At 42.3% G+C, this 24,901-nt stretch overlaps 1 protein-coding gene across 1 annotated transcript in view; it reads right to left on the bottom strand.

Annotated features, from left to right (window-relative positions):
- Positions 1-24,901, bottom strand: part of PRKAR2B (protein kinase cAMP-dependent type II regulatory subunit beta) — a 169,679-nt gene that overhangs the window by 5,675 nt on the left and 139,103 nt on the right. The window contains exons 5-10 of the mRNA XM_075927056.2: positions 12,191-12,297; positions 10,091-10,244; positions 4,014-4,115; positions 3,224-3,298; positions 1,959-2,024; positions 1,629-1,767 (exon numbers count right to left, since the gene is read on the bottom strand). Coding sequence (XP_075783171.2) covers positions 1,629-1,767; positions 1,959-2,024; positions 3,224-3,298; positions 4,014-4,115; positions 10,091-10,244; positions 12,191-12,297 — 643 coding nt within the window. The remainder of the gene's footprint in view (positions 1-1,628; positions 1,768-1,958; positions 2,025-3,223; positions 3,299-4,013; positions 4,116-10,090; positions 10,245-12,190; positions 12,298-24,901) is intronic.

The following is a 24,901-nucleotide window of genomic DNA, read 5'->3' as shown; positions in this document are numbered from 1 at the left end:
GATTTGCACATGCACAGAACGATCTGCACATGCGCAGATTGCCGGACAGCGTGGCTGGCAAGCGGTTCGGCGAGCCCTGATCATAATGGTTTCTTAGATATTATCTGTGTGCTCTAGCCAGCAATGAATTTGGTCCGTGGTTACTCATCTGATGCCGTCTAGTCATCAAGAAGAAACCTTCCTCCCTGAACCAGATTCCAGTGGACCAAGGGCTCTTATCTCAGAGGTGTTAGTGACTCAACAACTTGCTTTGACCATATGATCTGGACCATAATGGATCTTTTTTATCACTATCTCATGTTCCTTTTTGTTCAATTCTTTTTTCTGTTTTTCCATCTTCATTTGGCTGGAGAAACTGATTTTTAAAAGCCCAGTAGATTTGTGAATAAACATTTTGTTTGCTAGTCTCATATCTGTCATTTAATAATACAAAATTTACCTTTGTATTGTACAGTTTTTGTAATAGTTAGATTAATAACATGGAGATATAATAACATGCTGTTTGAGAAGTTAAACTGTTAAACAATAAAAAAGAATCTTACATTTCTGCACTTAGGGATATAGTAAGTAATATCTAAATAACCCATAAACCATGCCAACCAACTCAGTTGGGAGTCAATTGTTTTGCTTTGAATCTAAGTTGTTCCGTTTTAAAAAATTCAATTATTTAAGGAAAGCTAATTTAAAGATATAAGTTTTGCATTTAGTTCTGAGAGCAAAGAAGTTTATAGTCTCTTATCACTGTTAGTATTGAGTTCCACTGTCTTGATCCATTCCTGTGTAAGAGAAGGGAACAGGACTGACCCTTGAAGAACTGTACAGATGATGGCTCTGGAGATGGAGGAACAGCAGTCCATCAGAGAATTCTAGAACTGGAAAGGACTCTAGATGTAATCAAGTCCAGTCCATGCACCATCTAGACAATTCCTGACAGATTGTCTAACCTGCTCTTAAATATCTCCAATGATGGAGATTCCTCAACCTCCCTAGGCAATTTATCCTAGGCAATTTACTGGTTCGGCGAGCCCTGGTTATATCAAACAGTTGTTTCGTATATATGGAGATATACTTATCTCATAGAACTGGAAGGGACCTTGAGAGTTCATCGAGTCCAGTCCCCTGCCCTCACAGCAGGACCAAGTACCATCCCTGACAGATTTGTCCGAGATCCCTAAATGGCACCCTCAAGGATGGAGCTCAACACTGCATTTAGCAGGCCAATGCTCAAACCACTGAGTTATCCCCCTTAGTTTCTTAGGTATTGACTATACTATCGGGCAAGGACAATTTTGTATGTGTCTGTTAAGTGTTATGCAGAGTTATGTAACAGGTATTAAAAGTGTTGCACTAGTTTGGAAACCATTTTCAACTCCATCTAAATAGGGAAGACATTGGAGGTCCATGTTTGACACAGTTGTCAATTACAAGTAATTTTTCTAGTGTAGGTATGAATATACTATAATACGTACAGTATGGTCTGACAGGTTTTAAAGGAATGCTACTGGATGACTGAAATATGATTTTATGGTATGAAGGAACATAGAGTACATAATAAATATAGCCTTTGATAAGTAAAAAGATGCTTTTCATATTAGCCACAGCAAACAAAAATATACATGAATCAGTACCTAAACATTTGACAGTGCCAAGAGCAAATGCTGAAGCTGCTCGTGGTTTGTTAGTTACAAGAGCAAGTTCTCCAAAATATTGTCCTCTGGAGTACCGAGCTATTTCAACTGCCTCATTCTCTTCTACATCCTGTTTATTCTGTAAAGTTAGATAAGATAAAAATAAGACACACTTACTACATGTACAGTTTTACTTATAATGGAATTTAATCATGTCTAAAGAATAAAGAAAACTGCAGTGAGAAAAGTAGACATATCTGCTGTTTGACATTTAGAATATATTAAGGGCTTCAGGATTTTGAATAGTTACATTCATGTTAGGATTTTTACCTTCCTTTTCATAGTAATTCTCACTTCTCCAGATTCTACAATGAAAAAACAATCAGCCATCTCTCCCTATTAAAAATAAAAAGTAATGAAAACAAGAATATTGATTTTTAGTTTTATATTAATAGTAAGAAATTCATTAAAATATATGTAGTTACTGACTTACAGCTCATACTTCTGGTACTTGATTTAAAATGCTTTAATACATTTTACTTAGAAATTCATATTCTTGGCACAGAAAAATTAAAATGATGAGATGGGCAACAAGCTTCCTTAAAGAAAATAACACAGATGGCTCTATGTATCCATCAATACTGAGCCATGGAGAAAACATAGTTTGAGGAACCAAGAGAAGTCGAGGAAACTACAGCTATTGGGTATCTTGGAGGATACTTTTCCTTGTTCACCAAAACAAACAAGCTGTTCCCCTATGGATCAGTGGGCAAGAACAGAATACTTGGGTTGGTGGACACATATTATCAGCCTGAGAGATCTACTCAGTTGCCACCTTCTTCTGTTCTAGAGGATTTTAAACTCATAAATCCCTAAAAATTATTCCCCATTATCTGCTCAGTTATCAACAAGCATGGGGGAGATCAAAGCCAACATCTAAAGGAAATCCAAAGACAAGACCTCCCCGATGGAACTATCCTTGCATTATTGTTGGGTTTTTTTAAGGAACAGAAACAGACACTCATTGTTAAGGTCCATTTTCAGCACCGACTATTTTACAAGCCTTTCTCTTATATAGTATTTGCAGTTTACTTTGTTCTGTTCAGACTAACAGAACATGCTGTTTCTTAAAATTCAGCATCTGAAATTAGGTAGCTGTTAAAGTAATAAGAAAACTCCCAATAAGACACTGGCTAAATATCCCGTAATAGGCATTTATCATTTACAGATCTGTAAAAGCTAACAAAACATGCCAAATCCCAGAATGAATTAATTACATTTTGTCCTCAAAGACGCATACTACTGACTGCAAACATGTACAGTATAGAAGTATTAAAGTGTAAAAAAGCCAGTGGAAAATCAATTGAAATTACCTGCCAAGAATTTGCACTCTTTTTTTATGCTTTAAATTATTATTTGAAATTTAAATCATCATAACAACCTGGCTATTTGAACCATACAGTTTTTTTCATTCCAGTTTATTCAATTTTGAGTACTATATTGAGATTCAATTAGTTTAAAAGAATAGATTCATAATAGATAATAGATAATTTCACTTATTGGCATAAAAAAATTCAACTACGACACTACCATACCTGAGCAATGATTTGTTCTCCATCTTTATATACTTTGGTGCCTATCACATCCACCACTTTCAAACGTTCAGATAGCTTTATAAAAAGAATGGAAATATTAAACATTTTTTGCTAATAATATTAAATATATTTTGCCAATTCTTAATATCTGCTTTTATGGACCTAAATACAGTATAATATGTCCCTATCTGTATTGACAATAAAAGGGATAACTAGACCTCTGCTTAACAATTTCCCAGGGTACGGTTTACCAACATATGTCTTAATAAGTTTCTATTTTTGTATAGTAAATTTACATGCCCTAAATCTTCCAAAATACATATTGAAGAAAGTACAAATCTGTGCAGAAAAATGTATCTTTTAAATTAAAGTATTCATTTTTTTTCAACACGCCCAAAGCAGTAATTCATGGAATTAATATCTAGCAAAAATTCAATTTAAGAACTAGAAGGCTGGAAACTACAAACAATTCTAATATTTTATAGTATGTGGCCTCTGTCTTACAAGCTGATCTGCACAGGCAGAATCCTTGTTCCAGGAAGATCCAGATTCGGGGTCTGCTATGTGGATCAAATTATAGGATCAAGCTTTATGAAGATGATAAATTAGTCAATGAGGAAGATCAAATTGAAAATTCAACACTTTTCCTCAAAGGGCCCTTCTCTAAAAATAAAAATGTGCAACATTTTAATCTAAAAGAAAATTTTAATCAAAGATGAAATCCCATGAAAATAGAAGCTTATAATATAGCCCTGCCAGAACCACTAAAATAATGCAATAGAAAGCTTACTTCTAAAGATTTAAGGAATGGCAATGACTCAATAAAATTTTCATACATTCTTCTCTTTTTGGCATTGTTTTTTACAATGATTCTCCGGAATGTTACTCTGTCCTGAAAACACAAGGAGAAGGAAAAAAGTATATTAAAGGAAAATGTTAGCACAGGATGAAAAATGCATAAAAGAAATAGGTAAAATGTATAATGATTATAATCACCCACTAGAGGGCAATTCTATGTGTTTTTAAGGATTTCAGTGAGACCTTTCATTAAAATGTGATATATTAATTTAAATTGTAACATTTCAAATAACTGATTTTTTCTAAAAAGATCTTTGACATCACATCTCTTGCCCATCTTTTTTATTCCTCTTTTAAAAATTAATTTTCCCTGGTAAATTTCAAAAAGGTTTGAAAGGTCAGAAAGGTGGGCCTGAGAGCAACACCAAACATTGTCATGCCCATACCTCACCTGCATACGTCTGTGTATAGCTGCTGTCTATTGATTTTCATATTCAGCTGTGCAGCAGCAATTACTGCTAACTGCCTTCTTGCCTGGCCAGGGAAGAGCATATATACAAACTACCTCCAGAGGAGATGCATGAGATAGGAAGTACCACTGGCCATCAACAAAGCTGAAACTGACTCTACACAAACAACTGCTGATGAACCAGTAAATGAGAAAGTGAAAAATTATTTCTTCTCCCCCTGCCTTGAAATCAGTTTCAGGTCTAGTAATCTTATATTGTTACTTGCAATTACAACACTTCCAGATGGAAATTTAATTTTTAAGTGATAGTGTCCCTTTAAATTGTTGTTTTAGTGATAGAAATGTAGCCGTGTTAGTCTGGTCTAGCTGAAACAAAAAACAGGACTATGTAGCACTTTAAAGACTAACAAGATGGTTTATTAGGTGATGAGCTTTCCTGGGCCAGACCCACTTCCTCAGATCAAATAGTGGAAGAAAATTGGCATGACCATATATACCAAAAGATGCAATCAAAAAAATGAACACATATGAAAAGGACAAATCAAATTTCAGAACAGAAGGGGGATGGTAAATGTCTGTGAGCTAATGATATTAGAGGTGATAATTGGGGAAGCTATCTTTGTAATGGGTAAGGTAATTAGTGTCCTTGTTAAGACCTATGTGTAAAGTGTCAAATTTAAGCATGAATGACAGTTCTGAAGATTCTCTTTCAAGCGAGACCAAATCAGAATATCCCACATCTTACAGCACTCTTCTGAGGGATAGAATCATAGAATCATAGGACTGGAAGGGACCTCGAGAGGTCATCGAGTCCAGCCCCCCGCCCTCAAGGCAGGATCAAGCTCCGTCTACACCATCCCTGACAGATGTCTATCTAACCTGTTCTTAAATATCTCCAGAGAGGGAGATTCCACCACCTCCCTTGGCAATTTATTCCAATATTTGACCACCCTGACAGTTAGGAATTTTTTCCTAATGTCCAATCTAAACCTCCCCTGCTGCACTTTAAGCCCATTACTCCTTGTCCTGTCCTCAGAAACCAAGAGGAACAAATTTTCTCCTTCCTCCTTGTGACACCCTTTTAGATATTTGAAAGCCGCTATCATGTCCCCCCTTAATCTTCTTTTTTCCAAACTAAACAAGCCCAGTTCATGAAGCCTGGCTTCATAGGTCATGTTCTCTAAACCTTTAATCATTCTTGTCGCTCTTCTCTGTACCCTTTCCAATTTCTCCACATCTTTCTTGAAATGTGGCGCCCAGAACTGGACACAGTACTCCAGCTGAGGCCTAACTAGTGCAGAGTAGAGCGGCAGAATGACTTCACGAGTTTTGCTTACAACACACCTGTTGATACAACCTAGAATCATATTTGCTTTTTTTGCAACAGCATCACACTGTTGACTCATATTCAACTTGTGGTCCACTATGACCCCTAGATCCCTTTCCGCCATGCTCCTTCCTAGACAGTCGCTTCCCATCTTGTATGTATGGAACGGATTGTTCCTTCCTAAGTGGAGCACTTTGCATTTCTCTTTATTAAACCTCATCCTGTTTACCTCCGACCATTTCTCTAACTTGCTAAGGTCATTCTGAATTATGTCCCTATCCTCCAAAGAAGTCGCAACCCCACCCAGTTTGGTATCATCTGCAAACTTAATAAGCGTACTCTCTATCCCAATATCTACATCATTGATGAAGATATTGAACAGTATGGGTCCCAAAACAGACCCTTGAGGAACTCCACTTGTTATCCCTTTCCAGCAGGATTTAGAACCGTTAACAACCACTCTCTGACTACGGTTATCCAGCCAATTATGCACCCACCTTATCGTGGCCCTATCTAAGTTATATTTGCCTAGTTTATCAATAAGAATATCATGCGAGACCATATCAAATGCCTTACTAAAGTCTAGGTATATGACATCCACCGCTTCTCCCTTATCCACAAGGCTCGTTATCTTATCAAAGAAAGCTATCAGATTAGTTTGGCATGACTTGTTCTTCACAAACCCATGCTGGCTATTCCCTATCACTTTATTACCTTCCAAGTGTTTGCATATGATTTCCTTAATTACCTGCTCCATTATCTTCCCTGGGACAGACGTTAAACTGACCGGTCTATAGTTTCCTGGGTTGTTCTTATTCCCCTTTTTATAGATGGGCACAATATTTGCCCTTTTCCAGTCTTCTGGAATCTCCCCTGTCTGCCATGATTTTTCAAAGATCATAGCTAAAGGCTCAGATACCTCCTCTATCAGCTCCTTGAGTATCCTGGGATGCATTTCATCAGGACCTGGTGACTTGCTGACATCTAACTTTCCTAAGTGATTTTTAACTTGTTCTTTGTGTATCCTATCTTCTAAACTTACCCTCTCTCTGCTTGTATTCACTACGTTAGGCACACCTCCAGACTTCTCGGTGAAGACCGAAACAAAGAAGTCATTGAGCATCTCCGCCATTTCCAAGTTTCCTGTTACTGCTTCTCCCTCCTCACTAAGCAGTGGGCCTACCCTGTCCTTGGTCTTCCTCTTGCTTTTAATGTATTTATAAAATAAAACCCTTGTTCAAATCCTTTCTCATCTGTGATGAAGTGGGGGAAATTGAACCTGGGTCTCCCACATCTTAGTCTAGGTGAGTGCTCTAACTCCTGGGCTATAAGTTAGGCACTACTCCTTACCACTCCCCTGTTGTAAGACGTGAGATAGGTGCCTCTGGCAGGAATGAGTTGAGACACCTAAGTCCCCTGACTCCATGAGAGGGATCCTTCACCATGTGTCACCAACCAGGAATAGGCATATCCCTCAGATCTGGACTTAGGTGCCTATCTCTGAGAGATGGATGAAGCTTATTATATACTCCAGGGCTGGCCAACCCATTTAACAAAGAGAGCCAAAATAGAGGTGGAAAAAAAAGGAAGAGCCGCACCAGAATTGTCAAGCAAAAAGGAAAAAAAGGCCCCCCAGAACAGAGCGAAAACAAAAAACAATAAAAAAAAATTTTTTAAAGGAGGCTGCCCCTTTAAAATGGCCACCATCTTGGCTGCCATTTTTAAAACCCTGCAGCTCTGACCTGGTAAGCCCAGAGAAGCCGGGGGCCGGCAGGGAGCAGGCAGAGGCCACTTGGGGGGAGGTGCAGGAGCAGCTTCGCGAGCTGCACTTTTGGGGGGCAAGGGCTGCATGTGGCTCGCAAGCCACAGGTTGGCCACGGTTGATATACTCCTTTTGTCAGCATCTGCCACTGGCAAGTTTATGGTGTTTCTCTTGTAGCATGCTGTCTTTTGTGGATCATATTCTACAGGGACTATCTCTCCCCTTTCATTGTACAGGGAGTTTTGGCATCTAAGATGGCTTGTGGATCGCAGTGGGGTTCCTGTGATTTTCTAGGCACTCAAAAGTTGTGCACTCTGATGCTCAATTTTGAAACAGACAGAGTCCTTCATGAATCCCACCCATGCTCCCTAACCTTTCAGGCTCAACATATATTAGATTTGTATGACACGTTTGGGCTACGTCTACACTGGCCCCTTTTCCGGAAGGGGCATGTTAATTTCAGAAGCCGTAATAGGGAAATCCGCGGGGGATTTAAATATCCCCCGCGGCATTTAAATAAAAATGTCCGCCGCTTTTTTCCGGCTTTTAAAAAAGCCGGAAAAGAGCGTCTACACTGGCCCCGATCCTCCGGAAAAAAAGCCCTTTTCCGGAGGATCTTATTCCTTTGAAGTAGGAATAAGATCCTCCGGAAAAGGGCTTTTTTTCCGGAGGATCGGGGCCAGTGTAGACGCTCTTTTCCGGCTTTTTTAAAAGCCGGAAAAAAGCGGCGGACATTTTTATTTAAATGCAGCGGGGGATATTTAAATCCCCCGCGGATTTCCCTATTACGGCTTCTGAAATTAACATGCCCCTTCCGGAAAAGGGGCCAGTGTAGACGTAGCCTTGGAGTAAATGACTAAGGAAAAACAAAATATATAATTTCAGGTGATTAATAATATCTCAGAAATATTGCAATTAAATCTGTTCATCCCATAGTTCTCAGCACATTTATGTCAAATAATGAGCTTCATGTTAGCTAAACCAAACACATCAGACCATATTCTACATACCACATTAGCATCACAAAGGGAACATAAAGCTGCCGTAGGTGGGCAAAAGGGAATTCCCTGATGTGGGGCAATCCTTTCAATAGAAAGATGGGGTACCCAGATGTATGTCATTCTATCTTGTTCTCACACCACCCAGCTCAAGAGTATGTGGCTGAAATGCACTGTAATCCCAATAGTTCAATGGCCCTGGATAGCCATTACAACCCCATTACAATTTAGAGCAGCATTTAGGCTGCTCCAGGTAATGTAGGGCACATCTACGCAGCAGGAGAAAAGTCAAATTAAGTTACACAACTTGAGCTACATCAGTTGTGTAGCTTAAGTCAAAATAGCTTAATTCGGCATTTGGTGCAGTCTACACAGCAGGAAATCGAACAAAGAACACTCTTCCTTCAACTTCCCTTTCTCCTCTTCAAATGAGTGTTACAGGAGTCAGAGTAAGAAGTCCTCTAGCTCACCATTATTTCAAAATAATGTTTTGCAGTGTAGACATGCTCTTTGCTATTTCGGAATAACTAACGTTATTCCAAAATAATGCTGCTGTGTAGATATATCCATAGAGAGGCCAACAGTGTAAGGGATGTAGATGGCAGAAAGTCACATATGCTCCCCTACACCAAGCACTGCTCTGAAATAGCACGTTGGGATCACTTACCACACCAATATATAAGCCTTGATGGAGAACAGTTTTTTCAACATATTTAATACAAATTTAAGTATTACCACAATTATTTTTTGTCAATTGTAATTACTATTGTGCAGACTCCAGATATAAAAAACTTAACAATTAACATGATGTTGGATATTTTTTATACTGTAAATCAGAGGTGGCCAACACATTTAACAAAGAGAGCGAAAACAGCAGTGGAAACAATGTGAAGAGCCGCACCAGAATTGTCAAGCAAAAACAAAACAAAAAAAATCTAAAAAAGGAGGCTGCCCCTTTAAGACAGCCACCATCTTAGGTGCCATTTTTAAAATCCCGCAGCTCTGACCCAGTAAGTACAGGGAAGCTAGGGATTGGGGGGAAGCCGGTAGGGGGCAGGAGATGTTTGGGGGGGGGGGGTGCAGGAGCAGCTCCATGAGCCGCACTTTTGGGGGGCAAGAGCCGTTTAGAAATAGACAAAGGCGTTAATGTTTTTCAAAATCCAGGAAAATCTTCACTATATGGCAAAAAAAATGGTATGTTTCTTATAGTTGGAACATGATACTAAACTCTGAAAGTTATTGAGAAAATTTTGTTGTGGGTTTTTATATCCAATTGCCATTCTGAGGTTCAAGTTTGCTTAAAGCTTACGTTCAAAGTTGAGCAAAGACAGTATTTACCCAGGCTTTTTCTGCAAATCTTAAAAGGCGTCTAATATTAATAATACATTTCCAATTATAAGACAAATTTTTAAATTTCAAATAATTGTAGATACAGCTATACAATTTTAAATTATTTTATATAAAGACATTAATGTTTTAATGAAAAATTCATTCAAAGAAATACTTCACTTACCAAACCCCATACAGCACCAGGAGATGTAGCAATTATGGTAGCTGCTCTGGGTGTATTGTACATTAAGGCCAACTCACCAAAACTTCCACGGTTATCATAGGTACCAACACACCTCCCAACACCATCACATTTTACATAAATGTCATATGTTCCTCTGTTAATAAAATACACAGATACAATGAGTAGACATCCATCCTCTCCACTCCCCCATATTCCTTAGGGAGAAGTTAGAGCAGCAGTGGGCAAATACAGACCTGTGGACTGGATTCAGTTTCCAGGGTTAGTCCCTGGCAGGCTGCTGTCCCTGTATTTACCTGCCTCTCTGCAGGTACAGGTGCTTGCTGCTCCCTTAGGCCACAGATCACCACTCCCAGCCAATAAGATCTGCGGGAATCAGTGTCCTGGTCTATGTTGATTCCCACAGCTCCCATTAGTTGGGAACAGTGATCCATGGCTAAAGGGAGTTGCAAGTACCCGTACCTGTGGAGGCAAAATTAAATAAACCAGTGGCGGCTCAGCAGGGGCTAACCCTGGCGAACTGATGCTGTTTTATTACCCACTCATGAGTTAGACAGTTCAGGTTATTACCTTATTTGTTTAGTTTACCAAGTTCATTATGCACTATGCATTACACTGATGGCATTGCTCTGGAAATATACATTTTGTTCATTTAAATTATACTGAGCACTTTGCAAGAACATCTCACTTATTTGTATATGCTCTAGAAATGGTGACAATTTTAAAGGGGACAGTTACAACTTCTTTGTGATGATATAGTAGCTTTGCTTTTAAAAAATAAAAAAAATCAGAATTGGAATGACAATTATAAACTACATATACATAAAATCAATTATTAAGTAATAAAGATGAACACATTTTGGATCTAAATTATTTAACAATTTCCTTTTAACCAAACTGTGTAATAAGTCTTCACAAATAAATGGTTTCTGAAAACTATGCTTCTACCATTAAATTAATTTAAAATATAAAAACACTTTCTAATGTAAAGTGTTCTTTTAAACAAGAATTGGTAGGTTGCAATGTAGAGTCTGACCTCCTTATGCCTTGGAAGTGCCTACTACCAGGTCATTGTGGATGCTACCAGACCCAAATAGAACATATAGTCAGAATGGTGGCAACACATACTGTGAGTTCTTATAAAGAGTAGCAAACACAAAATAAAGATATTGTACATCCATCTGATATAAAGTTTTAACTTTAAACAACAAAGCAAACCCACAACATTATTTATCAATAAAGCTATGATTTAGTTTTGGAGGTCACTGGAAGTCATGGAATCCATGTTCCAGTGATCTCCATGACTTCAGCCTGCCCCGGTTGGGAGCTGCAGGATCCCCCACATCCTTCAAGGGCAGAGAGCTGAAGGTACAGTACCTCCACCACTCCAAGCCACAGCAGGCAGCTTAGTACCCCACAGCTCCTGGCTGCCACAGACAATGGGGACCCCTCCTCCAGAACTTCTAATCTTTGTGGGCACAGGGAACCCACATGCTGAAAACAGATGACCTTGGAAGGGGTCAGTACCTATATTGATGATTTTATAAAAATTTTGTCAAAGGTAAACAGCAGCAACAGCAGCAGCATGACAAAAGATACTTCTAAATCACATTTTCAGCAGTTATAACTATCATTTTACTTATTAATCTGCTCTATGAAGTATTAGACCCACATGGGAAATGTCATTAAACTTGTGCAAGTCTTTGAAATTTTAAGTTATGTTCTTAGTAACAAGAAACTTTACCAACAGCATTGAGCATGTAAGATTTCAAATCCTGAATGCTAAATCTTTTCCAATTATTTGTTACATTAAATCAGTTTCCAGTTGACAAATAATCTTTGTGGCAGAACATAACAGTAAAAGAGGAGTTATGTGTTCATTTGCAAAGATTTCATTACAGGTGAAATCAGACTAGATTTTCTTCACTGACAGAGGTCTATAGTTCAATGACCTTTAACTCTGATAAAATATATTTGCATTTTCTTCCATACAACCGATTCAACTGAAGGTATATGCAAAAAAATTGTTAGTGTTACGAGTGTGCATAATCCCATGTGTTTCAATTCTATATAATCACTCACCTATCAATTACATAGAAGTTGTCACCATCATCACCTTGATCAATGACATGCTCTCCTCCTTCAACCAGCTTTTCAAACATAGCATCTAATACCTGAGACATCTGTTCCTATTTTAAAAAACAACAACAAGAGTACAATTAGAATTGTCCCCCATAAGAGGACAATTAGAATTTGCTTTTATATTATCATCCTAAAAAATACAAAGTAACCATTTAAATATTCTAGTTAGTCTTCACATAATGTACTAGACACTAGCTCAGATCATGGTAGCACACCTGAAATGTATAAAATTTCATGTTATAATAATCTCTCAATTTACTGGAAAAACAGTGTGGTTTTTTGTCAGTATTTCAGCTTTTAATTCCAGCTCTTTCCTTTAAATGTTTTCAGAACTCAAAGAAACACCGGTAGTGTTAATATTGTTGTTGTTCACTTTCCTAATGCACTTTCCTATAACAATCATTTCCAAAACCCTCCCTTTACTTAATAATGCAAACTTGATATCCAATGTGATACTCAGTATATTCGTAGGCATCACCAGCAGACACACAAAATACATTATCTGTTGCTTTGCTACCTACCGATGTAATAGGATAACAATGTAATAGAATAAGCCCGGGCTTATCGGTTAGCATGAATAGTTACATGCAGGCTACTTCCCTGCTCCTGGGGAGTGGGCTGTCCCCGTCCCCACACTGCGGGCTCTGCAGTGTGAAGCGGGAGTCAAGAGCCGGTACTCGCCAGGAGCCAACTTCTACCCCATGCTGCTTCAGGGCAGCAGATGGCTCTCTGGGAGCAGGGCTGGTAGGCGGAAGCCAGTACGTGCTGGGAGCCATCTTAAAAGCTGGCTCCTGGCATGCATTGGCTCCCAGGGAACTGGCTGCAGGTGTGCATAACCACTGACATTTTCAGCAGTTATACGGTTACCCAGTTGCCTGCTTTTTAACATCGCTATTGCCAACCAGTGAATGGGGTGTGTGTGTGTGTAAATTTTTTGTGGCCATATACTTAGCTACATTCAGTAGCATTTGATCTTCTATAAGACATCACCAGAGCTATTATGTTTCAATACTGAAATGCTCCATACATATAAATGTGCATGAAGTTATATAATATTAGTCACGTACACTTGATGTCTATGAAGCGCACTGAAGATAGATTACAACTTATGAAAGAAAGTACTAGGCACTGAGGCCTCTTGCTGGAGGGTTCCTGTTGCCACCCAGGAAAGAGCAGTAGAGGAGAGTATTCCAGGCTGCCTAGACTGAGGTAATAGCCAATCAGTGAGAGGCTGCAAGGAGCAGCTAATCAGAGTCCAGCAGCTTCATATAAAAAGGAGCTGCTGGATAGGCCAGATTCAGTTGTTGGTTGGAGCCAGGGGAGCAACGAAGCTGCTCCTGGCTGGCTGCAGGGACTCAAGAAAGACTTGACAGAGCAGTTGCTGGAAGGGACAGGAATGTGCTCCTGGCTTGCTACAGAGGATTAAGAAAGACTTCAGCCCTGAGATGAGGGTGAAGATGAAAGTAATGGGGCTGTAAGGAAGTGGCCCAAAGAAATACAACAATTAGTAAAGGGAGCTAGCAGGCAGGGGGTCCTTTGGTTGGGGGACCTGAAATAATGGGTGGGCTCAGGTTCTCCCCCACCAGCCACTAGGGAAGTGGATAAGGCATTGAGAAGGGAGGTAAGCGTAGGGAAGAGATTTAAGACCCAGAAGAGGGTCAGTATTTGTGGGACTTCTGATATCCCCTGGAAGGAGAGTGAATTACATTGCAAAGAGTGACTTGGCTGAAGAGCTGCATTAGCTGGCAGAGGGTATGTCTACACTGTACACTTATTTCGAAATAAGCTATTCTGGAATAGTTATTCTGAAATAGCTTATTTCAAAATAGCTCACCTGCACAGCAGAGAAGCCTCAAAATTAGTCCAAGGCAAGCTTCCCTAATGTAGACGTGCTATCTCAATTTAAAGCCCCAGGAGGCACTGGGGAGAAATAACTTAGAATGGCCTTGGTGATGGGCTATTTCGAAATAGCAGCAGTGCAGCATCTACACATGCCTTATTTCAAAATAGCTATTTCAGAATAGGCGTTATTCCTCGTAGAATGAGGTTTAGATTTCAGAATAAGCTGTCTGTTATTCTGAAATTATTTCAAAATAACGGAATAGCTGTGTAGTGTAGACACCCAAATAACAGTTTAGTGTAGACACACCCAAAGAGCCCTGAGGAAAGAAGGTACTGCTGAATGCCAGAGAAGGGACAAGATAAGAGAGAACTCAGGAGGGGCCAAAGACACAGTTTGGGAAGCAAGGGTACTGTGGGCCTTTAACTAGGGATGTAAAAATTTACAAATAAAAAACACTAAGGCTTTGTCTACACCCGCATGTTTTGTTGCCAAAAACTGCCTTTTGTTGCAGGAACCCTCAGATTCTCTGTTTGTTTGTTTGTCTGTCTACTTCTACAGATAGTGCGGGCCATCAACACCATCTTGCTGCATAGGGTCATCCACCTGGGCATCGTGGACATTTTGCCAACATGGGCTTCCCCAAATGCAGGGGTCCATGTTCCCATCCGGACCCCTGACCCCCGGGCATCTGTCTACGTTAACTGGAAGGAATACTTCTCGATGGTCCTGGAGGCCATCATGGACCACCAGGGCCAGTTTATGGACAACTTCATTGAGTGGTTGCGGAAGGCACACGACACCCACATCTTCCATAACACGTGTGTTCCAGAAGCTGCAGGCTGGAACTTTTTTCCCCAAGCGCACCATCAGGGTCAGGGACGTGGACACGACACTCTGCATGGTGGGGGAACACGACCTACCCTCTCTTGCTCTGGCTCATGAAGCCCTACCCCAGCCACCTTGACCACGCCAAGAAACGCTACAATTCCAGGCTCAGCAGGGCCTGCATGGTGGTGAGAGTGCCTTCAAGCATCTGAAGGCTCGGTTCAGATGCCTCCTCACCCGGATGGACACCGGGGAGCAGAACATCCCACACATGGTGGCTGCATGTTGTGTGCTCTATAAAATTTGTGAGCAGAAGAGGGAGGCATTCTTGCCAGGGTGGGGGGGCAGAGGCTGACTGCATCAGCAGGGCCTTCAAGCAGCCGCGCATGGCTGCCATCCGGGGGCCCATCAAGGGGCCATGCGGATCTGAGAGGCCCTGAGGGAGAGTTTCTCACAAGGACCCCAGTAACACTCTCCCCTGGGTCTCACCACCAGGGGCCTGTGCATTGCCCCTCTCTGCCTTTCCTCCCAAAGCCCTCCCTTCCCCCTCTTCCCCCTCCCTTGCAGGGACAATAAAATAATATTTTTTGGAAACAATAAACTCTGTGTAGTTTTTATTTGGGGTCAAAATAACTTGGGAGGGACTGAGGAAAGAACTTGGGGAGGGGGGGCGGGGAAGCAGGGAAGAAGGAGGATGAAAACCTTGGAGCAAGGAGGAGGGAACTGGCAGGGGGAGGAGCGGTGAGGAGAGGCTCAGGGATGGAGCTGGGAGTGGCACCTGGCTCTGGGGATCCCACCATCATGGGTGCAGGGGGCCTCGGTGGCCACGAGGGTGGTTGGGGGAGAAGCGGGTGGAGCAGGGGCGGAGGACAGGTGTGGGAGTAGGAGTGGGGGCAGGCAGCATGCTGGCAATCAGGAATTGCACAGCCGTGCACATGGTACAGCCCTGATCCACCATCTCCTGACAGGTATCTCGCCGCAGCTGGAGATCTTCTTGGAGCCTGCAGGCTATGCTCTGTTCCATGGATCAGAGTGCTGCGAGGTGCTCCCTCTGGAACTCATCTCCATGGGTCTCCGGCACCTGCGGGTCCATCGGGTTTGGGAGATTGCCCCGTGTGGTATCGACTGCCCCTCTCTCACAGCTGATTCAGCTGTGGAGAATAAAGAGAGACAGTCAGTCATCCCAGGAGACACCGTGCCTGAAGCCTAGCCCTCATCTCTGAGCCGAGAGCGAGAGTTCTCGACTCAGGTGAAGGCGATTTGCCTGGAGCAAGGTCACGTATGCTCTAGGCAGTGGGCCCTTGCCTGCAGGGGCCCAGATGTCCCTGGGGAGGAGCCTCACTATCCCCCTGTCCCGGGGACAAACAGTCATGTGGAGGGGCCAGCCAGACTGGGATCCCGAGGGTGGGGGAACAGAGTGGCTGGGCTCCCCTCCATGCCACATGCCCTTTGGGTCTGGCAGTGGCGGCGTCCTACATAGAGAAGACTTGTATCTTTGCCCGCTGGGAGAGAGGGGGACAGGGTGTTGGCGGGGGTAGGTGTGTATGAGCGGCAGATGCTCCTGCGCCTCACTGTGCTGTCCCCAGGAGTGGATGCTGCCCCAAGAGGGCGGGCATGTTCCATACTGATGAGAGAGAGAGAAAGGGTATGTCTACACTAGCCCCCTATTTCGAACTAGGGAGGCTAATTAGGCATTCAAACTTGCAAATGAAGCCCGGGATTTAAATATCCCGGGCTTTATTTGCATATTCCCGTCAGGCGGACTAGTGGCATTTAAAAATGGCGACCGAACTGCCCGCGGCTACACGCGGCAGTTAAACAGTAATTCGAACTAAGTCCTTAGTTCGAATTACCTGTTACACCTCATTCCAGTGTAAACGTGCCCATGTCCCCACCCTCCTTGTAGTAGTGGCTTGAGGAGGGAGGATGTTCTACCCTGGTGTTGTGAGTATGGCTGGCCTCTCCAGACACCTGTGGCCATTAACATACAGGTCCTCTGGTGCAGCCTTCTGGGGCTGTGTGCCCTGCATTGTCGTTCCACATGCTCCCACGTGTACAGGCTACTGCACGATCCCCAGGCCACAAAGGCCAAGCGAGGAGCACACCCCAGCCCCTTGCCTCCTGCCTGCTGTGTGTGTAGGGAACATGATGGCACTCACCTGCTGTGGATTTCCTGGCCTCAGACAATTCCTGGGACACGTTCTGAGCGTACGGTACTGGCTCTAGTGTCAGGAGGGTGACGGTGCTCGCCTCGTCTGCCTCCTCCTCCTCGTCTCTGTCCCCCAGGAGGGTGATGATGGGTGTCTTGAGCCCCAAGTCCACTACAAGGAGAGAGGGGGACATCTGCCCCACCCCCTACGATGTGGTCCAGGTCCTCAAAGGAAGGGTGGTGTGGAGTTCTGCCCTGGAGCTGGAGCTGCACTCTCAAGCCCTGGTATAGGCTTGGCGGGGCTCTTTGGCTATCATCTTCACCTTCTCCCGTGTGTGAATATGTCCTTTTGCGGCCAGGCTGTTGGCCATCCAGCCATAGACATCTGCATTCCTGCATCTGGTGCAAAGATCCTAGAGGTTTCCCTTCTCGCCCCAGACCTTAATGAGGTCCAGGATCTTCACACCGGACCAGGAAAGCGCGTGCCTGTTTTGGCCCAGGTAGGTGCCTGAGAGCTGTCTGACTGCTCCCTGTGAGAAGTTGGGGGCTGGGTGAGAGCTGTAGACTGGCTCATTTCACCCAAACGGAACTTGTGGCAGCTGCAGGGTGGTGCCACAAGCCCATTCCCTTGAGGCTGCAGCTCCAAGGGAAGGAGGGACGACACAGTTTGGCTGAATGTAGACAGCAGCCAGCAGGGCACTGTGGGAAGGGTTGGAGGCCCCGTATTTTGAAATAACTGCAGTTGCCCTGTCTACACACTCCCATTTAAAATTAGCTTTCAGAAGAGGTGTTATTCCTTGTAGAATGAGGTTAACCAATGCCAAAATAAGTCACCCATTATTTCAAAATAACACTACTGCTGTGTAGACGTTTGCATAGTTATTTCAGAATAACGGCCATTATTCCGAAAAAGATATGTTGTATAGACATACCATAAGGGACACCAGTATTTACTTCTCTCCGTTCTGAAAACTGACCCTTTTGTTTCCTAACTTTTAACCTGTTAATGATCCATGAAGAGACCTTTCCTCTTATTCCATGACATCTTATTTTGCTTAAGAGGCTTTGGTGAGGATGGTGAAATCAGAGGCTGGTGCATAGTACATAGGGGATAGAAGTCGCAATGATTGGTGATGATAAAAAAACAAAGAACTGCCTCATTCCCTAAACATGTCCAGTAAGTGCACTAAAAGCAGCATGGGCTTTATAGAAACAATTGTATGTGATCATGTAATTAGAACTATCATAATGTATACATAGAGACAACCTTAATTCTCCTAATTTTGAGTGTTCTGTTACTATTTTTTTCTAGTGTAGTTTGTGTTTGCATACCTACAAAACACAATCAGATGCAGCTTTTTATTGCCCTATGGAACACTGCTCTATGGAACACTGTATTTGGGGCATCTTGCTAATCTTTGGTACAATACCAGCAACATTACAAATATGATAGATTTGATTTAAATTAGACACATTTCCTTATGGAAAGTGACATACTAAATATGCACATTGTGTAGTTATAACAACTTTTGAGTCATTTCATTTTTGTTCATTTTTTTCAAAACATAACAAAGCAAAGATTCCTCACAGAGAACTATGTGCATGCCAAATTTAAAGCTGTATTACAAAGTAAGGTTGAGTAGGAAAAATTGACTTTGAACTGATTTACAATTATTTGGTTTAGTTATGTAGTATTTGTTTTTACACTTGGATAATTAATAAAGCTCAGTGGAATTTCTTAAGCCGTTCAAAAATAATTATACTTTGGAATAAGAATAAGCATGTTCTCATAGTCAGAAAGGAAACATTTTTTAAAAAGTGACTGGAAACATGAGTTTCTATCATGACCTTAGACCAGTGGTTTTCAAACTTTTTTTCTCATGGCCCAGTTGAAGAAAAGTTGATGCCCGTGACCCAACGTAATAGTGTGGGCTCTGGGGTGGGGCTGAAGGTGAGAGCTTTGGAGTGCAGGATGGGGCTCTGGCTTTGGGGGCGAGGTCAGGGCTGGGGCAGGAAGGGCTTACCTTGAGTGGTTCCTGGTCAGTGGTGCAATGGGGGTACTAAGTCAGGCTTCCTACATCACCTAGCACTGCAGACCATGCTGTACCCCCAGCCCTGTGCGCTCCCCCGCCAAAAGTTGGGCCTGTTGTCAGCTGCTTTTGGGGTGCAGTGTAGTCTGCGGTGCCAGGACATAGGCCTTAACACCTGCATTGGTCACCTGATCCCCCTGCAGTAACAAGACCTAGTGCCTAACATTCCACGAGGGCAGTGACTAGGGTTACCAGATGGTTTCAAAAAATACTGGACACACTTGATCTCAGATGGATGGGGAGGGGGACCGGCTGAGAGGGGAGCGGCGCTGGCCGGGAGGAGGTCGGGGGGAGTGGAGCTGGCCAGGGGAGATCGAGGGTGGGGGATACCAGCCGGTGGGAAGCAGGGCTGGCCAGGAGGGGGTTGGGGGGAGCGGGACTGGCCGGGGGAAACCCGACCAGCGGGGAGCAGGGCTGGCCGGGAGGAGGTCGGGGGGAGTGGAGCTGGCCAGGGGAGATCGGGGGGGGGGGGGGCGGGAGGGGAGGGTACCAGCCAGTGGAAAGCAAGGCTGGCCAGGAGGGAGTCGGGGAGAGCGGGGCTGGCTGGAGGGGAGCGGGGCTGGCCAGGCGCATACAGATCCCAGGGTGCTGCCCATCCTATGCACAGTCCCGGCAGGGTGCACGGGAAAGTCTGGCCCCAGGGATTCCATCCCACCTCAGTCCCCTCCCCCCCCTCTCTACTGTGTAGTTACATACTGCCTGGCTGGTAGACACGCTCATACAGTGTGAGCGTGTCTACCAGCCAGGTAGTACGCAACTACGTACTGATACTCATGATAATAATAAAAACTTAATGAAAATACAAATTTTCTCAATTTGTTCCCCGGACAGAAAGCTCAAATACCGGACTGTCCAGTTCAAAACCGGACACCTGGAAACCCTAGCTGTGACCCATAGTTTCAAAACCACTTCCTTACAATAATAAAAAGCAAGAATCATTGCCATTCTTTTCACACTAAAGAATAGGAAGAAAAATCAAGTTTTCCTAGCAACACATTCACGGTTGATCGTAATTTCATGCAGAAAGACTCCTGGCTGACACAGAGGACTTGAATGTCACAGTTCTTGTCCAATATATTTTCATTGTTTGAAATGTGACTAATGGAGTTCACCCCAAAATCTTTGTTACAGCTGGCTCTGCAGGGGTAAGGCAAATTTGCAGTTTACAAATTGCAGTGAATTCACCAAGTAATTTTACCAGCTATACCACAACAAAATATATATGAGCATCCATCATTAGCTTCGATACATAAAGGGGGAAAAAAGGCTGATTATTGTCTCAGTTACACTGCTTTTACTTTGCTAGAAATATTAAGAGAGAGTTTTTTATTTACAACAGGGGGAGATCAATCAGGATCACAGGCTTCATATGGCAGCAAAGAGAATAGCACAGTGAGGCTGCATCTACTTTATATTTTTTTCCTCTTAAAATTTCCACCGTTGCTTCCATCAGTGGTACAAAGAGTGGGAGCACAATTATCCACAAGCTGCTGATGGCCACACGTATTTGTATAATCTACACACATTTTGAGCAGGGTTAAACAATACACTGGTTAACGTGCTGGTCAATAGTCAACTCTAACATTGCCACTCTAGGAACAGTATGGAGCTACCAACTGTGGCAAATTTTAAGAATAAGAATGTCTAGTGTAGACATAATCTAACAGTGCCTTCAGACACTGTTCCTAATCTCATGGCATACAAGATATGTCTTTCTAATCAATCAAAATCCATCATTCCCTGTAATTATAACCTCATAGCACAGAACTAAAGAAACATTCAGTATGTAGGTGGTTGTCATTATGACTGACAACTACTGAAAAAATATAGGGTTTATTCTTAGTTCTCTATTCATATAATATGCAAATTGGTTGCATGGTGAAGTAAAATGGCTCTGACTCACTGGAAAAAATAACCATTCTAACACATAAATTGTATTTTATACACTGGGGCAAAATTGTTTGTTTGATTCAAATTAAATCATATTTGTTCTCATGCTGAAAGAAGTTACCTGTTACATTTGGCATTGAAATATTCATGAGAACAACATCTTTAAATGGAATTGTTTCAATACGCTATGTTCTACTGTACTAAATTAATAGTCTAGAACTTGGCAAAAATTACACGCTGGGAGTAAGAATTTTGCATTTTTCCAAGTAAGGTGTGGCCACAGAAGTCTCGATGGTGCAGTAAATACAGACTTCAAGACACAACTTTTCCAATGGCAGCTAGTAATGCCTCTTAATTTGAGAATTAGTAAATTTGGCAGATATGCCCAGAGGGCACATACTATGTGCAACTTCTAAATATAAACATCCATGACATACTAGGAATAATGAGTACTGTTATCTTAACTTTTGGTGCCTTTAAATGAAAAGAGACTAAAAGAATCATGATATAGTCCCACATAGCCACATTTTAGAAACTGTATTAATTATGTACAATTATAAGAACATTTGGGATTAGTCTACATTATTGTGAGGACTGACAGAAAAGCCTATGAGGAAAAAAACACCAAATTTAGGGCAGTGTTTGGATGGCATAAAGTAAATAAGGGTTCAGCCATACATATACACTGTACAGGTTGAACCTCCCTGGTCCGGCAACTTCAAGACCTGACTGGTTCTGGAAGAGGGATTTAGCTGGACTAAGGGAAGTCATTTCTGGACCCCCTGCTGCTGGCTCCCCAACCCAGCCCACTGGCCTCTCGGTCGGCTCCTCACCTCTTGCTGGCCCCGCTGCCCTGCCAACCCCGCTGGGCAGCCATTGCTCTGGTGGCTCTGGGACCCATCGTGAAGCTGTGTGTGACACACTGGGGCTCTGGATCCTGCAGGCAGCTGCACGCACCACCCTGGGACTCTGGGTCCTGCTGGCAGCCGTGTGCACCACGCTGGGGCTCTGGGACTCACCAGGCAGTTGTGTGCCACGGATTCTTGACCCACCAAGTTACTGCAGCTCCCAGCCCCACAGGCAGCCATACGCATGTCTCCCAACCCTGCTGCTATGCACTGACAGCAGACTCACAGCAGACAGCCTGCTGGCCCTGCAAGGATCCTAGCCACTGGCCTTCCACTGGGACTCTCTGGTCCTGCAACATCCGTGCTGGACCATGGATGTTCCTGGACCAGAGTATCCCGGTTAAGAGAGTTTCAAAGTGTATTTGGTTTTTAATCACTGTTTCATTCACTCATTACTGTATACTTTGGTGTGAATGTGGCAGGACTCCTGTGGAAAAATTAGTGTAGGCTTATTAAATTAGAACTATATCTCTGTGTATGAGGACAAATGGCTAAATTAACACTGAATAGGAAACTTAAATTCTGGCAACTCCTAGCAACACTAAATTTACACATTTTTTTTTTACTTTAGATTTAAACATACATAAAATATGTGTGTGGCTCAAGGCATCTTTAAACAATAAAACATAAAAAATGAAAGAACAACAAATATCTCTTCAGCGAACCACCACTCTCTCACAGAAGTCAGAATTTGCATAAAAAAGAAAAAACAGTATATATGGAGATCTAAATTTAAAATAATACTGTGTACAAATATGGAATGGGAAGTAATAATACTTTTCCCTATTTCAAAAAGAGGTATTGTAAGAGGAATTCATTCATGTGTACAAAGTACTTGTGCTACTGTAATGAGGACAACAGAAAAGCCATGAGGACATTTTTTAAAAACCCACATTCAGTCTAGTACCTGGAGGGAGTAGTACAGCAGACATGAGTTACAGACTGAATACTGGGGATAAAGAAGTCTTGAACTTCTTCATTCCTTGAGCACTGTCCATTTGCTGCACTGAAAGAGGCCTGGGTCCAGTAGGACATTTTTTTTTTTGACAAAAAAACTCTCCCATCAACTTCCCTTATTCCTCCCATTGACCACCTGCTGTGAGGCCATGCCAGAAAATTGATGCAAGCGTACGTTGACTACAGCTACTCAATTCATATAGCTGGAGTTTTGTATCTTGCACTGATTTTCTCCACCAGTGTAAAACAGGCCATAAATAGTACAAACAAGAAATATACACAGCTAAATCCTATAGCGTAGTAATTTTATATTGTTAGTGATGTCTCCCTAGAACAGTGTATGGTGTACTCCAGCTGAAGTAAAAAATTACATGTTTTCACTCCTAAGCCTTCTAACTTGCTGGTCTTAGGATCACATGTTTTAAGTATCATCTTGCATGAACAAACTAATGTTTTAGTCTCAATTTTCTTTGAGGTCAGGAAAATAAATATTGTAAATATCACAAAGGGATTGAAGAACTTTTCAAAACAAATTATAAACTGGTATTGAACATACTTAAACTTGTAGCTACTTCTAGACTGGCATGATTTTCCGCAAATGCTTTTAACAGAAAAGTTTTTCGTTAAAAGCATTTGCGGAAAGGAGCGTGTAGATTGGCACGGATGCTTTTCCACAAAAGCACTTTTTGCGGAAAAGCGTCCATACCAATCTAGACGTGCTTTTGCGCAAAAAAGCCCTGATCACCATTTTTGCGATCGGGGCTTTTTTGCGCAAAACAAATCTGAGCTGTCTACACTGGCCCATTTGCACAAAAGCTTTGCGCAAAAGGACTTTTGCCCGAACGGGAGCAGCATAGTATTTCCACAAGAAGCACTGATTTCAGACAGTAGGAAGTCAGTGTTCTTGTGGAAATTCAAGCGGCCAGTGTATACAGCTGGCAAGTTTTTCCGCAAAAGCAGCTGCTTTTGCGGAAAAACTTGCCAGTCTAGATACAGCTGTACTGTATTTGCTACATATTATATATAGGTTAACATTCTAGCCAACAATCCATTCTGGACAGGGGCTCTTGCTCTTGCAACCAGTGGGATAGCTGTGCCTAATATTACTTGCACTTCACAGATTTAGTAACGTGAGCCCTCCTGAAAGGGGAGAGACAGAACAACACCCCACTGAACATGTCTATTCATCTAATCAGCTGGTCCCAAAGAAGCATTAGCATTTACATTTGCTGATACAAGCTCCCATTGCCTGACCCAGTGATGGCAACACTTTTTCAACTTAAGCATGATGGAAAGAATGAGAAATAAGGATCAGTACAAAGACAGAAAATAACTTCCATGAATCCAAATTTACTTCCCTGCTACTCATGTAAAACAATGTATCCTGGATTTACATGCACTACCATATATGTACAGTTGAAATGGTGTTTGCACCAGCCAGTCTGGCACAAGGAGGTAGGCTCCAACTTGACTATTAAGATAGATGCTATGGGCACAAGAAGTCTTTAATGAGATACCAAGGGTGTGAAAAAGACCTTCCCAAATGCCTTGAAAAACTACAAGCAGTGTCCTTGTGCCCCCAGCTCCCCAATAACAAAATGGGGATAAAAGTAATTCCCTACCTCACAGGGATGTTGTGAGGCTAAATACATTAAAGCCTGGGAGTTCCTCAGTTACTACAATGAAGGAGTCATATAAATACTAAAGATAGATAATCAGTAATTCTCTTACTTCAAAAATACTCAGTTCACACAGTTTTTTGATTCTGTTCTGTTCTTCCTTCCAACAATAATTTTACATTATTTTCTCCCTAGTTAAAATGACATCCTGTCATTTTCTTTTCACTCACTTTGGACAAGTAAGATTCAGCATAACAATGGGAAGAAGCAGAGATACACGGAGCCAGGGTAGGAAGCAAATTTAGAAAAAGAAAAACCAAGAGAGATGCAGACTCCGACCACTAAGCTAGACTGTCTCCATCCCAATTGG

The sequence above is a fragment of the Pelodiscus sinensis genome, chromosome 1 (assembly GCF_052426305.1).
Source record: "Pelodiscus sinensis isolate ZL-2025 chromosome 1, ASM5242630v1, whole genome shotgun sequence".
NCBI classification, from domain to species: Eukaryota; Metazoa; Chordata; order Testudines; family Trionychidae; genus Pelodiscus; species Pelodiscus sinensis.
Note: the sequence above shows the minus strand (reverse complement) of the source record. Positions and strands in the feature narration are given on the sequence as shown.